The 16,978-nt window shown below is 34.2% G+C and overlaps 1 protein-coding gene across 2 annotated transcripts; it reads left to right on the top strand.

Annotated features, from left to right (window-relative positions):
• Positions 1–764: 764 nt before the first annotated feature.
• On the top strand, positions 765–15,216 carry fidipidine (coiled-coil domain-containing protein 93). 2 transcript variants are annotated; one of them, XM_023155800.2, is made up of 10 exons: positions 765–1,007; positions 1,989–2,197; positions 5,156–5,267; positions 5,586–5,915; positions 7,436–7,480; positions 7,563–7,646; positions 9,960–10,174; positions 10,249–10,362; positions 10,430–10,644; positions 14,092–15,216. In XM_023155800.2, exons 1-10 carry the CDS (start codon positions 918–920, stop codon positions 14,460–14,462), a joined length of 1,785 nt encoding a protein of 594 aa, XP_023011568.2. In that variant the 5' UTR covers positions 765–917; the 3' UTR covers positions 14,463–15,216. The 2 variants fall into 2 exon arrangements, with proteins under 2 accessions (XP_023011568.2, XP_023011569.2); XM_023155801.2 differs by lacking the exon at positions 7,436–7,480.
• The last annotated feature ends 1,762 nt before the right edge of the window (positions 15,217–16,978 follow it).

The raw sequence follows: 16,978 nt of genomic DNA on the forward strand, positions 1-16,978 counted from the left end.
TTAATCGAAGCAATGCTCTCACTCTAACTTCTTTCATTCGCTTCTTCTTTTAACAAAAACACTTAATTTTTTTTAACGGTCACCGCCTTCTCGGGAGGCTTTTGTATAAAAATAACAAAAATACACATGTTCATATATTTTATAAAACTCACGAATTCGTCGACATCCATCCTGGTTACTGATGTAGGGAGCCGCCAGTTCTCTTATATTTCACTTCACTTTTTGTTCAAACATATCTTCATTTTAGATTACACTTCATTTTGAGTCTATACTTTTTGGACTCCACCCCGATCACGACATTCACGTGCTATCTTTGAAGGCGGTCGTTATCAGCACAACCGTCCTCTGTTTGTAGGTGATCGACAAGAATAATTGCAGCTTGATCCTGCTGCTGGACGAAAAAAAATCATCTGACCGACTAACCTCTGTGAGGTATCTTGCATAAATGTCTGTCGGGTGTAATTCAATATTCAGCGTGATAGTTGCCTGGGAAGTATTTGTTTTCTAGCAGTCATTTACCAGAACCTATGGTGTATATAGGTAGTTGGGGAAGATGAATATTTCGAAATTTTACCTTATTCATAATTCTTATTATTCCAAGTTTTAAGTCAGAATTTCAGAGATGAATGTTGGGAAAATATAAATATAACAAAGTCAGAAATATACCTGTTACAATTATTACACCTGTTTCGAGACATTCCATCCCGAAACAAGGATCCCAGAGAGAGAAAGCGAGACAGGTATGTCAATTGACAAATGTCATTGAAAAAAGTTGTAAGGTTAGAGTTCAGTAATGTCATTGTTAACAAGTGTAATATAGTACTGCTTAAATCGAAGTTTTGGTTGTACAAGTAATTTTCTAATTGAAAATTGATTTCGATTTACTACCTTACCAAATTGATGACACAACACATGATATGGCTACGGTGAATCCAGATGTATTTCGAAAGTTTAAAAACGCAAAAAGATTACCTACAAGACAAGAAGGGGACGGCCACGAAATAGAGGTACGTAAATATCAAGTTTCATAATCTTTCGTTTAACAATTCTCTAAAGAAATCGCATACTAATTATTATTAAACTATTCTTACGGTGGTAATAGTTGAAATTAATTGCGGTCCCTGTGGTTTTGAGTTTTGTGATATCAGAATTTGTTATCTGTTTCACAACCCAATCAAATAGTGTCATTCAATGAAATGAATGATAACTGCTCTTATATCAGGCTCATTATTTAGTGTAATGTAGGATAAACATATTTTTCCTTCATTAGTGAATGCAGTATATCATGTAAATAGTTTCATTATCAGGAATCATAAACATTCCCCTGTGTTGGATTTTATTTGGAATGACATGAATTTCTATAGGGACAATATATAAGCAGAAGAAATTACCTGGATTTGTCAGAGCTGATGAAGCATATTTATCTAGTCTCAATATATTTTTTAAGGATTATATTGCGAGTGCACCAAGTTTCATACTTTAAAATGTGTACTATCCATATATTTAAAAATTTTGTTCTACAAATAATAATTTGTTCAAATCTTGAGATGAAGGGATTTTCATTTGAATTATTATACAATAAAATGTTTGCCAAAAGCCAAATTTTGAATATTATTTCATCGATTGAGCCTGGTGTATGGGTGAAATGTTTGTTCAAGTGATCTTACTTTCAAAATCCAAGTTTTCGATTTACGTAAAATATTTCAACACTAACTCCTAAAATTATAATTCCCTATCAAAAATACTGATGTTATATATATTCAGTTGGCCTGTTACATTCAATCACTGTAAAACTCAGCAACTTTTTCATTGTTTTTATGCATTGAAGGAAATAATCATTATTAAAATTCAAACAAAGCCCCAGCTTCTCTAGTAATTTTATTCTTGTGAATTATCGAACATCAATATGTTTGATATGAAGATATGAAGATGCCAACTAGTATTGGACACTGAGTGCTTTGTTATTATCATAATTATTATCTTTATAGGTTGAAGTTCGAGAAGATGAAGAGCAGTCGGTCAAGTTACAGGAGATTATCGATATTTTGGTGGCAGCTGGATATTTCAGGGCCAGGATCAAAGGTTTATCCCCATTCGACAAAGTTGTTGGTGGCATGGTTTGGTGTATAGAATCTTGCAATGTGGATTTGGACGTTGATTTGCTTTTTCAGGAAAACTCAACTATTGGTCAGAAAATGTAAGGAGAAGTTGAAAGCGGCAGTTCCATAATTCATATAAAAGTATTTTTTTCATTGATTATGGTCTATTGCATTTGTGTATTGGAATGAGGACAACTTTCTTACAGTTCTATTTATCTACTGGTATTGAAAATTATAAACATTATCCAAATTCACTAAACGCATAGTTTCAATAAGTTCAAAAATTTGCTGAAAACATTATTACATCAACAGGTTTTCTACACGCTGGATAAATTATTCGAAAGCAATCTATAAATTGATAACTGACAACATTTATTTATATTTCAATTTTTCTTGTTTGTATAGTGTGTTTAAATCAAATAAATTGTTTGGTTTATACAAATTCACTGGTGGTTCTGAGTACGATAATTTATATATGCATTCAGTAATTTTATTTTGTAAAGATTTCAAAGGCTTATTATATCTCAAAGAATTCCAAAAAAGAGAAGCTGCTCATGCAAGATGAGTTTTCAGTTATTGCAATAGATCTTATTTGAACATTTCTTAAACTGTAAGCTGAGACATTGAAGTGACAAAAACATTCATATAGAAAATGGTTTTACTTATTATCTATGAGATGATATCTATTGAGTATGAATGAAATACTATTGATTTTGAAACATACAAATTAAAATTACTGATAATGTATATGTACAAATATACAGTACGATGCAAATGTATGGAATAAATTCGATATTCACAAAAGGAGCGTCTTTCGGAAGAAATCTAAAAACAGGTCAACTTTAATTTTTGACGGCCCATCTCATGATATTCATATGAAAGACGTTTCGTCACCAGTGTTGGCGTGATGACGTAATCTACAATTTTTTTAAATGCAAACAGGGGTCATGTGGCACCCCATTCAAAAGGTCTACTAGTCGTCTATTCAACGGTATAATGGTTTCAATATGTATTAATACAGGGTCAACCGAAATTATGTATTCAGAAGACTGGAATTACAAATAATAGTAATTCGTTGAACCAAATAATGCTATGCACTGCCACTGAGAATAAAGTATCGTACTGTCTTCTATTGTTTTTGTTGATTAGAAAAAAGAAATGGTGATAAAAGTCCTACACTCTACTTGAGATTAGTCAATGTCAATGAAGTGAAGTATCATTGAAGCGGTTGACATTATTTCTAGAAAAATATTTAAATCACCTATAATCTGGCAATGAAAGTAACAGAAACCCAAAGAATCGAAATTTTAATTATGATTGGCTGTGGAGATAAAGTAAGGACTCAGGCAGATGTTCGTGATTTATTCAATGCGAAATACCCCAACCGAGAACCCGTTTCTCAATCAACAATAAGTAAAATTGAGAAAAAGTTTCGAGAAACGGGCCATGTTAAAGATCTCCATAAAAGTGATAGAAAATCGATTTCAGAAGTCCAAAAACTTGATGTGGTACTTGCGTTCCAAGAAAACCTCCATACCAGCACGAGGCAAGTCGCACTGGATAATAATTTATACCAATCGACTGTTGTTAGAGTGTTGAAAAAAGAAAAGTGGCATCCGAATAAAGTTCAGCTGGTCCAAGAACTGTTAGAAGATGACTTTGACAGAAGAGTCGAATTTTGCGAAATCATGATGGAGCGCTCGCACAGAGATCAGAGTTTCATACAAAATATAATATTTTCAGATGAAGCTACTTTTATGCTCAACGGTCACGTAAACCGTCAGACTTATCGATACTGGGCAAGAGAAAATCCACATTGGATGGAGGAGCATAGCACACAATATCCACAAAAAGTGAATGTTTGGGCCGGAATTTTGAACAACCAGATAATAGGACTATACTTTTTTGAGGAAAGCGTAACTGGCGCTTGGTATCTACACTTTCTTCAAGATTATCTGATGCCACAACTGAATCAGCTATTTCCAAATAGAAATGATTTGTGGTTCCAGCAGGATGGGGCGCCCCCACACTACGCCGTTGATGTACGAACCTACCTGGATACTGTTTTCCGAGGAAAGTGGATAGGAAGAAGAGGGCCGATCAAATGGCCACCAAGGTCTCCGGATTTGACCCCGTTAGACTTTTTTTTATGGGGATACTTGAAGAGTAAAGTTTACCAAAATCGACCAAATGATTTAGAAGAGTTGAAGGAACGCATCAGAGCGGAGATTGCACAAATAACCCCCGAAGTTCTTGGAAACGTTAGAAATGAATTCAGTGCCCGGCTTTCACATTGCATCATAGCTGAAGGTCATCAATTTGAACATTTATTATAATTTTATTGTACTTCAATAAATAACATGTTTTGGTTCATCTTGTATAAATGAATATTGGCATGGTTATACCATTGAATAGATGATTAGTAGACCTTTTGAATGAGGTGCCACATGACCCCTGTTTGCATTTAAAAAAATTGTCGATTACGTCATCACGCCAACACCGGTGACGAAACGTCTTTCATATGAATATCATGAGATGGGCCGTCAAAAATTAAAGTTGACCTGTTTTTGGATTTCTTCCGAAAGACGCTCATTTTGTAAATATCGAATTTATTCCATACATTTGCGTCGTACTGTATAAAGATAACTGATAAAAAAAATAGTGACGATAAAAATGGTATTACTCTCATACAGGATATTCTTCACGAATAAATCTTCTTTTAAAATATTTTGCTATGAGTCATAGCAAAAGTATAGTATTCTAATAGTGAGAAATTGCCATTACTTGCTCGAATGATTTACAAACGTCTTTTTTACAAGCAGTGTCCACATGTCTTATTCCTTGAATAATATATTATCATTTATTTATAGATTCAGTATATTTTTTTGCTTTCATAAATATGATGAACTTTTCGTCCATTATAAAAAAGCAATGAGATAACTGTGGTGGGTTGTAGTTTTTTTGAAAATTATTTAAAAACTTTGAACACCATTCACTTCAAATAACTAGCATTGGTTATTCTCATCTATTCAAGAACATTGTTTACATGTTTTTAGAGCCCTCACAGAAATAATTGTAGCCGTGCTGCCTAAAATGAAATGCCCACATAGAATAGAACCACATCAAATCCAGGGTCTAGATTTTATTCACATATTTCCTGTTATACAAGTGAGTATAAGACTGTTTTTTAATTTTGTAAATTTCATTATAAGATCCCTGTAATTATCCTGTAACTCGGATATTTACCTCAGCTCTCAGTAATTATTGTCATGCTCTCAGACATCTAATAAATTTATGCCATTTGTATATTACAAACAAACAATTATATGTTACTATTAGCCTGGCAGTAATGTGGTTTGATTTCACATCAATGGTTCGATATGCAGTGTAATTTCAAAAATAAGAAAAATTCATGTATTATTATGAGGTCATAGTCTCTCATTATCATCATATTGAAGGAACACACTAACTCTTAATATTTTCCAGTGGCTAGTGAAAAGATCTATGGAATTTCGTGAAGAAATGTCCTCTTTTGTAAGATCTTATGCAGTAAATCAGTTCGACAAACAGTATCACACAAAAAGTAAGAAAGAGGAAAAGCAAAAAAAGATGTTGGAGAATTTACGAACTGTTAGCGATATCTATCGACCTCATAGGTATTATAAAAGAAAAAATGCCCCTCCTCCTGACATTAATTCAAGAGTACAAATTACTTTGTTGGAATATGATCACAGGGGTAGAGATTCACATGGTGGTATTCCTGGTACTTCGACAAACAGCGAAGGGGGTATAATTGAAAATAATCAGACAGAAGAGGTAATATTTTTTTGATTTTTGATATCACTGAAATAGATTTTTGAAAATGCATGTGCACATCACTAAATGGATTTTAAAACGAAATATTTTTTCTTTAAGGTCAAGTAAAACTATTGAATATTGGCTAATACTATACTTGTAACCCTGTACCATTGTTCAACAAGGCATAAAAAATCCATAATGTTGAACAATGATGAAAGTAGCATATGTAAGTTCATAGTTCATCAATTCATGGTGTTCTGAAATAGGTAATATTTTTTATAGGTACCCTGTTTTGCTTATTTAAAATAAGCCACGGTGTATTTAAATCCACATTTTCAAAAATGTGCATCATCAACAACCTGTGAAACGTGAAGTCTTCATTATCAATATCTTTAGGAAAAATATTTTTTTTTTGAAAAGCTGTTCAACTTTCTACTCCTCTCTTTATAAAGATATGTTGTGAGTTTCTATTGTAGTTATTTTTTTTTCTTTCTTCAGAAGTCTCCTACATGTTTTAAAAGCTTCATTCAATACTCAACAATCTCAAGTTTTTGATGAATGTGAAAATAAATCACAGCTGGTACTATTTGAAATATTGATACTTTCAGCTTTTATATCAGACAAAATGCTGTTTAAATTAATATGTTGAAGTCAATGAGGTTGTACTTTCATTTATGAATAATGAAGTTTTAAGCATTTGTTTTGTTACAAATGCTCTCTTCAATATAACCTGTAGCCACAGCTGCCGATTTCCATCCTACTTGTCATTGGATTTGGTCTAATGTCATGCCACTATTCGCCATCATGGTAGTGGATTTACTTGCATGTCCGGTATATTTCTTAAGATCTCCCAATTTAACTTTGCAAGAGACATATTCTAAACCACTTGGTGCACTCTCCCTCATTATACGTTGACAAAACTCGGTCTGCACGTTAATTTTGGAGTTGCAATAACAAATACCACTTCACAAAACACACATAACTAATTGCATCACTGTTAGCAAGAGTAAATATTGAGCCTTCATGGGTGAATAGAAACAAACAACTCTTCCTTCTTCTGTCATGTAAGACTAGATCACACAATCCACATCCAAAAGCGAAAGATATTGCAAATTTCAACCACCTTTAATGTCCAGTGTATCTGTGAAACACCTCCACAAACCGTTATCTTTTTCCATTATGAATTTTTATTCCCATTCTTGTAGTTATAATACATGATGGCTTCAAAAGGTGCAAATGAAAAAATAGCTAAAGTATTTTTGGATAACTGGTCTTTACTTACCCCGTCGTATTTGAAAAGTTGTGTGTTATAAAGATCTTAATATCTTCTTATACTTCTATTCTGTATGTTTTGCTAAATGTGTTTTTGGCATTTGTTGAAAAACTATGTGACCCGACAATTATGTACATTTATAAAATAATCATACAATTGCCACATTCTTTTCACATTTTTTTGCGATGTTGCATGTGCTTTATAACATGTAGCGCTTTTTTGAGTTTTCATTTAATTGTTTTTTGGTTTGTTTGCTGATTTTTAGAAACAGATTCAACTCCTCTTGAACAGCCTGACTGCTGCCAGGGAGGTGAGTACCAGTGAACTTTTCTTCAATAATGCAATAATAATGCAATAATGCAAGGTACCTAGTTTAACGTCATATTTTTTAGGAGACTCTGGAATATGATGAATTGGATGAAGAAGATAAACAGAATCTCATAGAACATTATGCATCTCTACAATCTGAATTGATGGTAAGTTTATTCATTTAATGAATGGAGCAGCCCCTATGTACACACATATACACAGACATTAGCACACGCCTGTATATACACGCGCGCGTGTACACACTTGCCCACACACGCGCCCAAATCCAGGAGCGTACACACAGGCCTGCGCACACACGCGCGTACATCTCACACACACTCCCGGATATACAGGCGCGCGCGCGCATGTTTTGCACACACCACACGCGAATTTCACGTGCACTCTCGATATATCAGATGGAGGTATTTTTCTGTCTCATTCTCATAATATTGATGTCACATTCGATTGATGTTATGATTCCACCTACAGTCTTTATTTTTTATCTGATTTCAAAAGTTGAATTTGTTTGCAACTCAAGGAAGCATAACTAAATGCTATAAAGTATTTTTTTATATAAAAAATTCATTAGAACAGAAACAATTCTGGACCTTTGGTTCTTTTTGTGAGTTTACTACACATGAGACATTTATACTGTTTGACAGTAAAGAAGTGTCGCCAGCATACATAAATACGAAATCGGAGCAAACATATTTTGCTTGCTGTGAACAAGATAAAAAATTATATCTTGAAAACTCTATTATCTACAGAACACTTTCAACTATCTGTCCTGCTTTGATAACACAACACAAAAATATTTTTTGAATGTTTCCTACACTAAATTAGTCAATTTCTACTAATTTTGGGGTGATAAAAACGAAAATAACAATAAAATTTTTTATTAGCTCTGGTTTTTGAGATACATAGTACTTAATCTTAAAGAGTAGTTATACTATACGTGAAAAGTGAAAGTACATAAAACAATATTGTTATGTTTCTTTTAGAATATCTTAGGTACAAAATTAATAAAAAAAAACATTATTCTTAGTGTTTTGACAAACAAAAGAAGTTTGTACCACCAAATTTTAATTAAGTCCATCCGATTCATTGTAAGATCGCTGTCGTTTAGCTTGTCTTTTATAAAACACTTCTGGAGCATCCCTACACACAGACCAGCAGTAGTCTGCAAGCATTGCTTCATTCCAACGGCCCTGATATCTCTGTTCCATTAAGGCAATGTCTTGATGGAATCTTTCTCCATGTTCGTCACTCACAGCTCCACAGTTTTGTGGGAAGAAATTAAGATGAGAGTGAAGAAAATGAATTTTTAAGGACATGTTGCATCCAAGTTGGTGGTAAGCTTGAAAAAGCTCTTTAACCAATGCTGTGAAGTTATCATCTCTTTTGTTACCTAATACCTAATGTGATATTTTCACATCATGTTTTAGAAGATTCCACTGTTGTAGTCTTGACCCTAACAGCTCAGCCTTTTCCTTAGACAAGCGAAGGTCTCTTATAAGGTCACTCAACTCTGCTTGACTAATTCTGTGCGGATCACTAGACCTATCGCTTACCTCAAAATCAGGGTCATAGGATGTAGAAGGATGGGTTGCTCCTTCTAAACAGTCTTCATCAATTTCCTCTAAAATTTCATAGTTTTGGGGTGGAGAAGGGACTGGCAAATTGTCTGAGTGTGGTACAGGCCGAAGAGCAGATGGGAGATTAGGGTATTTAACCGTTCCTCTTTTCTTCATAGATTAACCTTGCCTAATGGGAGGAGTTAAGCAGAAATAACAGTTGTCTGTATGATTGGTAGGCTCACGCCAAACCATAGGTACTGCAAAAGCCATTGCCCGGTTTTTATTTTTCAGCCACTCTCGCAATATGACGGAACAAGAATTACAACATATATGAGGAGCCCATGATTTATCTTGGTCCCCAACTTTCACACCAAAATAATGTTCATAGGCTGTCTTAACGATAGGTGTCATTTTACGTTTCTGAGCCTTAAATGTTATTTCACCACATATATAGCAAAAGCTATCGACAGAATTCACACACTTTCGAGGCATTTCAGATCAGCACTTAAATTAATTTAAAAATCAACTTCACACGATAATTTCAATAGCAACCACGTGCGTACAATTGACAAACTCACATAGGTTATGTTTACTACTTAAGAACAGCTGATGAGAGGGGTGTTATGTAAACAAACATGTGTACCAACTGTTGGTGATGAAATATTTCATTTGTTGAAAACTCAATATACATATATATAATATAATGATACTATATCTTGAAAACAAGAGCTAATATATAATTTTTATTTTCACTTTCGGTTTTAACACGTGGAAATACATTAAAATCATCTAATTTCAACCCCGAAACAAAAACTTTGTTGTGTTGTGTGATTGGAATAATACAGATAAATTCCTTTAACCTCTACTAGTATTCTTATATGTCTATAATGACAGTTTTTGTAGGATGGAGGGGTGCAATCAAAAGAAGAAACAAAAATTGCTGATTTAGAACAGCAATTGAAAATACTAAACGAAAGATGTAATATATTCAAGGAAACAAGACTGAAAATCAAAGATGAGTTGGAGACTACTCAAACTCTTCTTAGTGAGATAAGACTGAAACAGCAGGAGGCAGACAGAGTTTTGAAGGAACTGGAAGCCGAAGACCATGACTCTGAGTGAGTAGAGAGATGGGAGATGAAGCAAAAGGAGAGAAAACATGAAATTTTTACTTATTTTCTTCATTTTGCAGAAAAATTAAAGAAGTAGAAGAATTAGTAATACTCAACGATGATTTGAAGGCTCAAGAAGTTCAGTTTAGAGAAAACTGTAAGCAAGAATTAGTTAGATTACAGACTTTGATAGAGTGAGTAATTCAACAAAGATCAGCACTAATTTCAAAGGGTAAATATTTATGGTTCACTTTATTTTAGGGAAACAAAAAAGACAAAATCCAAATCTCCGACGAAAAACAGTTCGGAAATTAACAAAGAAATAAAAGAAGAATCAGAAAAGATAAAAACGCTTAGGTTACAGCTTGCAAAGAAAAATAGAATAGTTTCTGCTCTGCAAAGGCAACTTGATGATGTTCCTAATAGGGCTGAACTTGCCCAGTACCAAAAAAGGTTCTTGGAGTTGTATAATCAAGGTGAGTGGCGATATGAAGTAGACATGCGATTTCTAAAGTTTACACACCTGCAAAATTGTAGAAAGGTATCAAACAATTCAATAATATCTTATCTTGAATAACAGAATTGATAGTTTGAAGTCAGAGTTGTGAGTTTAGGTTAGAAAATAATAATAAAATGGAATTCCTAATTTAACTACTACAATTCTGTGTTGATGTTTTCATCTTGAAGCTCTCACAGATTTTACTTATGAAATGTATTCCACAGCCTCAAAATGAAACTTGAATCAGTGCACTGAATCCAAACTTTCATAAACTTTTTGATATTCATGATTATATTTAACTACAACTTTCAAGACAAGGGCCCTTTACTCAGTTGATTTTACTCTGTTTTTGAGGTAACTAATATATAAATACGTACAGCAGCTGTCATTTACACATAGTGGAAAGAGTATGGGTCCTAAAATCGATCCTTGGGGTACTCCTGTTTTCACATTTATTTTTACTTCAACAACTATTGGTTTTTACAAATTGTATATATCCTGTAAGGTGAGATTTAAATCATTTTAGGCAGTTTTCAGCAATTTCATAATGATGTAGCTTCCACAACAGTTTTCTGGGGTTGACACAATTGGAAAAATTTAAGGATAATCGCAGGTTTTCTTCGTTAGTTCAGTTCATTTGTAAACATTTTTGCCAGATGTCAAAAAGTTTTGAAATATAAAGTATGTCAATGTTGTTGATTGACTTCTGAAACATTCGATGTAGTAGGTATAAGTGGTTCTCTGATTCTACTCCGTTGCAATTTCGCTACTATTTCAAGTACGATCCATTTTTAAGATGCTGTTCAAAATACACTTCTCTTCAGATATAAGAATATATGCCGATTCTTTGAGTTTAGGTCTCTTTGATAGGGGTTCATTGGCAATCATTCTCGTCTGATTCCATGTATTCCGCCTGATTTCAAAATGTGTTCTTACATGAATTGAAGGGGTTATATTTTTAGGAGTGATTAATTTTTAGGAAAGAAAGTTTTTGGCTTTCTACTACCCCATCTTGATACAAAAAAAGGATGAGGTAATCTTCCAAAGAAAGGAGGTATCAAGATGGAGTAGTAGAAAGCCAAAAACTTTCTTTCCCAAAAATTAATCACTCCTAAAAATATAACCTCTTCAATTCAAATAAGATTCCTCTTGGCTGGAATTAAATCAAATAGGTGAATGAATGTCATCACGATGTCATCGATGACATAAGCATCAAGCTTATTCCGTGACATCAAAAATCGTAATTCATGAATGAATTGTGTGTAATTTCTATAATGTTATCCAATTTGGTACTAAAGAGCCTCGAGCCTCGGGGTAAGTGTCTTAAGGCGAAACATCGATGTATACCAGTGAGGATGACAGTGTTCCATGTAAGTGCAATTTGTTACCATTCATTTAAAGTAGAACTCATGTGAATGATATCTGATTTTTATTCTACAACGAATGTTTGAAAAACAAACTGAGTAGAGAAAAGTATCTTCTGTATAATTCAGTGTTCATATAAGAGTATTTGTTTCGAAAGAATTTTTTTATTTCGTGTAATTCAATGTTTATATGAAAGTAGCTGTTTCAGGAGGACTTTCTTTCAGTTTGTGTCTGAAAGTTACTTCTTTGCATGATCTACACATCCATGTATAGAGTTACTTATTTTCAAATTGATTACTTCCTTTCTTTGGAAGATTCTCTCATCCTTTTTTTGTATCAAGATGGAGTAGTAGAAAGCCAAAAACTTTCTTTCCCAAAAAGTGTTCTTACAGTTTTGATTCTGCTAATGTTTATTTTTGATGTAATCTCGGTTTTCATTTCCACGCACTTTTAATGGTCTCGAAGTTACACCAATATAACTTTTTCCACAGGCATTAGGTGTCTTATAAATGCAATTTTTTGTTCTTTCTTCGGTGTTGTTGTGTTTTTTATGCGTGAATATAGATCTCAGTGTATTTGTTGTTTTGTAAGAAGTTCTAACTTTCGTTCAATGGATGATTAACTTTTTCTTTGTACTTGTTCCACACTAATACTACTTCTACCCAAAACTTAACAGTAGTGTTCAGAAAAATACAAAAACCGATGTAAGAACTTCACAAACTATTCCAAATCTGGAACGGGTTCATCATCCGAATCACCTTCATCCCCGTCGAGGTAATCAAAGTTTGGTCTGCCACCAGCACCACCTAAACCTCCTATTCCTCCAACACCCTCATCCCCCGAGTCATCTTCATCATGCTTTTTATTGAAATCACATTTCAACCGATGTTTGCTTTTATCTGATATCAGGGAAGGTCAGTAAGGTTCTTCTGGATTTGCTTTGGCCAGTAGTATTTCAATACACCTTCCTCTATGGAATTGTTTGCTTTTTTTCAAGATCTATATCTTTATACAAGGGAATGGTCACTTCGTAATCATTCTTCTCTACACCACCAGTACCTTTGAAATATACTGAGCCTTCGCTGAATTCAACTTCAGGATCTTTACAATCGTCCAAATTTATCGTTAAAAATACTATAGATCTTTGGGCCCATATCAGTTTTTATGGTTAAAAACGTATTGAAAAGGTCAAGAGGCTTGAAACGTGGGTGCCACACGATTTGAACGATCGATAGAAGTAAGTTGTCACATTTTTGCTTTTGCACAACCATAACAATTCTTTTTTGGATCGGATCGTCACGTGTGATGAAAAGTGGATCCTCTACGACGACAGGAGATGTCTAGGACAGTGGTTGGTCACAGATAAGCCAGCCAGGCACTTTTCAAAGGCGAAAACACATAAAAAAAGACCATGGTTACTGTATGGTGGTCAGCGGTTGTTGTGATTCACTATAACTTTCTGTAACCAGGCCAAACCATCATAACAGAGTCCGATTGTGAGGAAATTGACGAAATGTATCAAAAATTGCGTCACCAACAGCCGGCACTGGTCCGATCCTGCTCCACGACAACGCCCGTCCGCACGTTTCACAAATCACAAATCACAAATCATTGTCTCAAAATTAAACTAATTTAGAAGTCGAAGTTTTGCCTCATCCACCATACTCCCCAGACCTCTCGCCAACTGACTACCATCTTTTCAAGCAGCGATAACTTTCTCACCCGTAGAATATTCGCCAATCAGGACTGGCAGTTTCGTCGATTCCCGAGCGAACATTTTTTTATGCTGACGAAATTAATCCACTTGTGTTACGTTAGCAAAAGTGCACTGATTCCAGTGATGCTTATTTCAATTAAATTAAATAATTATTCGCTGAGATATTACAGTTTGAAGTAGATTCATCAAAACGGACATTGAAACAACCTGATATTTCTTTTATCAGATATTCACAATCCAAATATACTTTAAGTTCCCTAATTTCCATTTTTCCAAAGGAGATGATGAAATTCAATTTTTGGGTTACCCATACATCACAATACAACTTTTCAAAATTTTCAGTTGCAGCGAAACACAAAGAAACAAAACAATACTACAGCTTATACAACACTCTGGAAGATACCCGATTATACATGAAGAAAGAACTATCATTGTTGAACTCCATATCCGACAGCTACCCTGAGGCGATGCAATCGGCAAGTGGCAAGGAGGAGTTCCTGAATCAGTTCCAAGCCATCGTGGATGGTGTGCGCCAGTCCAGACAGAAGGTTGAACTAAAGCTAACCGAAGAGAAGCTCAAACGTGACGAATTGAGCAGTAATTTGCAAAGTCTCGTCGATCAGCAAAGGAAATACGTGGCTGCGGTACGACAGTTGAGCGTTGAATGTAGGAAGCACGAAACTTTGCTAGCTCAAGCCGAAAGTAGATCTTGATAGGTAGGGTTTCTGTGTGAGCAGAATTGTTTAGTTGAACTCGTTTTTTGTATGGTAACTGGCGACCTGGAAATCTACCATTGTAATCTTTTGTGAGATTTGTAATGACCTGTCCATTCAAAGTTCACCGAGCTTAATATATTTTTATTATGAGGTCATTTTATGGCCGACAAGTTTCCTTTGGAAATTGTCAACCCCAATATTAATTATGGCATATCCTCAGTATTGTGTGGGGTGGATTTTTTAAGTACTTGGAAAACACTTTTATGGTCCATGAAATAGAAAAGAGAATCATCAATGAATGGGATTTATCAACAAGGAAGAATATTTCATTTTTGTACACTAACCGCACATTGGCAACTTTTTAGTTTCGGTTATTAAATAATCTCTTGGTTCAAGCGACTTTGTGATCTGATGGATGCCGTCTATTAAAGCTGATGACACTCACCTTTAATGCCAACTTGAAGATGAATGAAAGTAAGACCTTACTTATACTTGATTAATAAGATTTCCACTATACAAAACCACGTGAGAGAAAGGTTATCTTAGATTTCCTTTAAACCAGTGGTAATAGATTATGACACACATTATATTTGATATATCAATTTAAATTAAGAATGAGATTGCCTCAGTTGTTGAAATCCAAATATTGTATTTATTTTTTTCTGTTATGAAATTATATATTGTTTTATGTACATAGCTCCATCATGAGCAAAGTTTGTAATGTTTTTATGAATAAACACGATGAATTTTACATTACTTTAACTTCTATTTCATTCAACCTAACATAGCATTGAGAAGTCGTTTAAGACCCAAAAATGTTCAAACCTCACTGGTCAGATTAATTCAGTTCCAATATTTAAAATGGGAAGTATACTCCTATATTTATTTTTCAAGTCTCTCCAAAGCTGGATAAAATTCACCTTCAGTTATAGATTTTAATGTGGTTTAATTGTCGATTTAATCAATGAATGTTCCATTGTCGAGGGGGTTCTGTATCTATCTGTAGAGTAGGGAGGGTGAGTGTAGGCCCACAGCACTTAGGCCACATATGACCCATTCTCCTTTCCAGGAAGGTGGACAGGTCACTGGGAGACATCTCTTTTATATCGCCAAGACTCGCTGAACACACACTCTCTTATTGACGATAACTCCAGACACTAGCATTGGACATGCCTGACAGTTTCATCTTCCTGTTCACACAATCTGCATAGAGGTGTGTCTACTAGCCCCATATTATGGAGGTGTTTTCTTAGTTGACAGTGGTCAGTCAGAAATCCTACTGTTGAGCGTAGATTTTTCCTGATCATCGCCAGATATTTCTTCGGTACCAGCTTCCCAGGGTCGCCCCTGGTGATCCTAAAAGCTATTTTAAAGATCGTTCACAGTTTGTAGAAACTTCGAAGGGAAAATCAAGCAGTGAATTTATTAAATTTGGAGTGCCTCAGGGATCTATATTTGGACCCTTATTATTTTGCGTATACACTTGTGATCTAGTTTCTGTTTTGAGGCATTGTAATTCACATATGTATGCAGATGACACACAAATATATCTATATCTAATGACGTTACTATTGCTAATCGAAAATTAAATGAAGATCTAGCTCGTCTTATTTCAGCATCTGAAGCTCATAACCTCAAAATCCATTCAAACAAAACTAATTTGCTTGTTTTTGGTACTAACCGTAGCTTGGTGGAAAGATATATTGATATTGTTATTGGTGATACAGTAATATGCCCCACGAACGTGACAAAAATTTAGGTATCGAAATCGTTAACACTATTAGGATTATATACATTAGGTTATGCATCGATTAAAATCTTTCAATATTTTTAATAATATCGAATTATTTGAATACGTTATCATGAGATAATTCAAAATTCCACGGTATATTCCAAAATATACCGTGGGCATATATTCTAAGTATAGATTAGATTAGATTTTTTATTGGTCAAGTTATTACACCTCAGTGCTATGATAAGTCAATAATGTATAAAATAAATGTAAATAACAATCAAAATTACCGAAAAGGAGTAGGTAGTACATAAAAATTGTATATGATACAAGCACAAAATGAAGTAAATAAATTGTATAAATGTAAAAATAAAGATACATAGCGACAGTACCTACATTGACGATAGTCACTCTGTAAAGCTGAAATCAGACGCATCATAGTAAGCATTCTCTGAGAGATGTTTTTTCAGTTTCAGTTTGAAATTAGCGAGGGTTGCATTTTTCATTGACTGGGGCAGTGAGTTGTACAATGATATGTATGAGTTACATCTCCTTGTTATTTCCAGTCTTTGGTTTGGTGCTCTAATATTATCCTTGTTCCTAATATTATGCGAATGGTTGTTACCATTTGTAGTAAACTTTTGTAAATTTTCTTGAATGTGCATCAAATTGCAGTATATTACACATGATGGCAGAGTTAATATATTGAACTTAATACACCTAAGAATTGGTTTCCATTTGACCTATTCCAGCTAAAGCTCCAATTGCTTTTTTTTAAATT

The sequence above is a fragment of the Leptinotarsa decemlineata genome, unplaced genomic scaffold (genome assembly GCF_025532065.1).
Source record: "Leptinotarsa decemlineata unplaced genomic scaffold, Ldec_3_MD MMD2_tig00001719_RagTag_RagTag, whole genome shotgun sequence".
Classification (NCBI taxonomy): Eukaryota; Metazoa; Arthropoda; class Insecta; order Coleoptera; family Chrysomelidae; genus Leptinotarsa; species Leptinotarsa decemlineata.

Bases quoted from the DNA above. Each gene is read 5' to 3' on its own strand.
- fidipidine (XM_023155800.2), top strand. From the start codon at position 918: ATGGCTACGGTGAATCCAGATGTATTTCGAAAGTTTAAAAACGCAAAA. The intron at 5,268-5,585 runs GTGAGTATAAGA...AATATTTTCCAG, and splicing joins ACATATTTCCTGTTATACAA to TGGCTAGTGAAAAGATCTAT. The intron at 10,175-10,248 runs GTGAGTAGAGAG...TTCATTTTGCAG, and splicing joins GCCGAAGACCATGACTCTGA to AAAAATTAAAGAAGTAGAAG.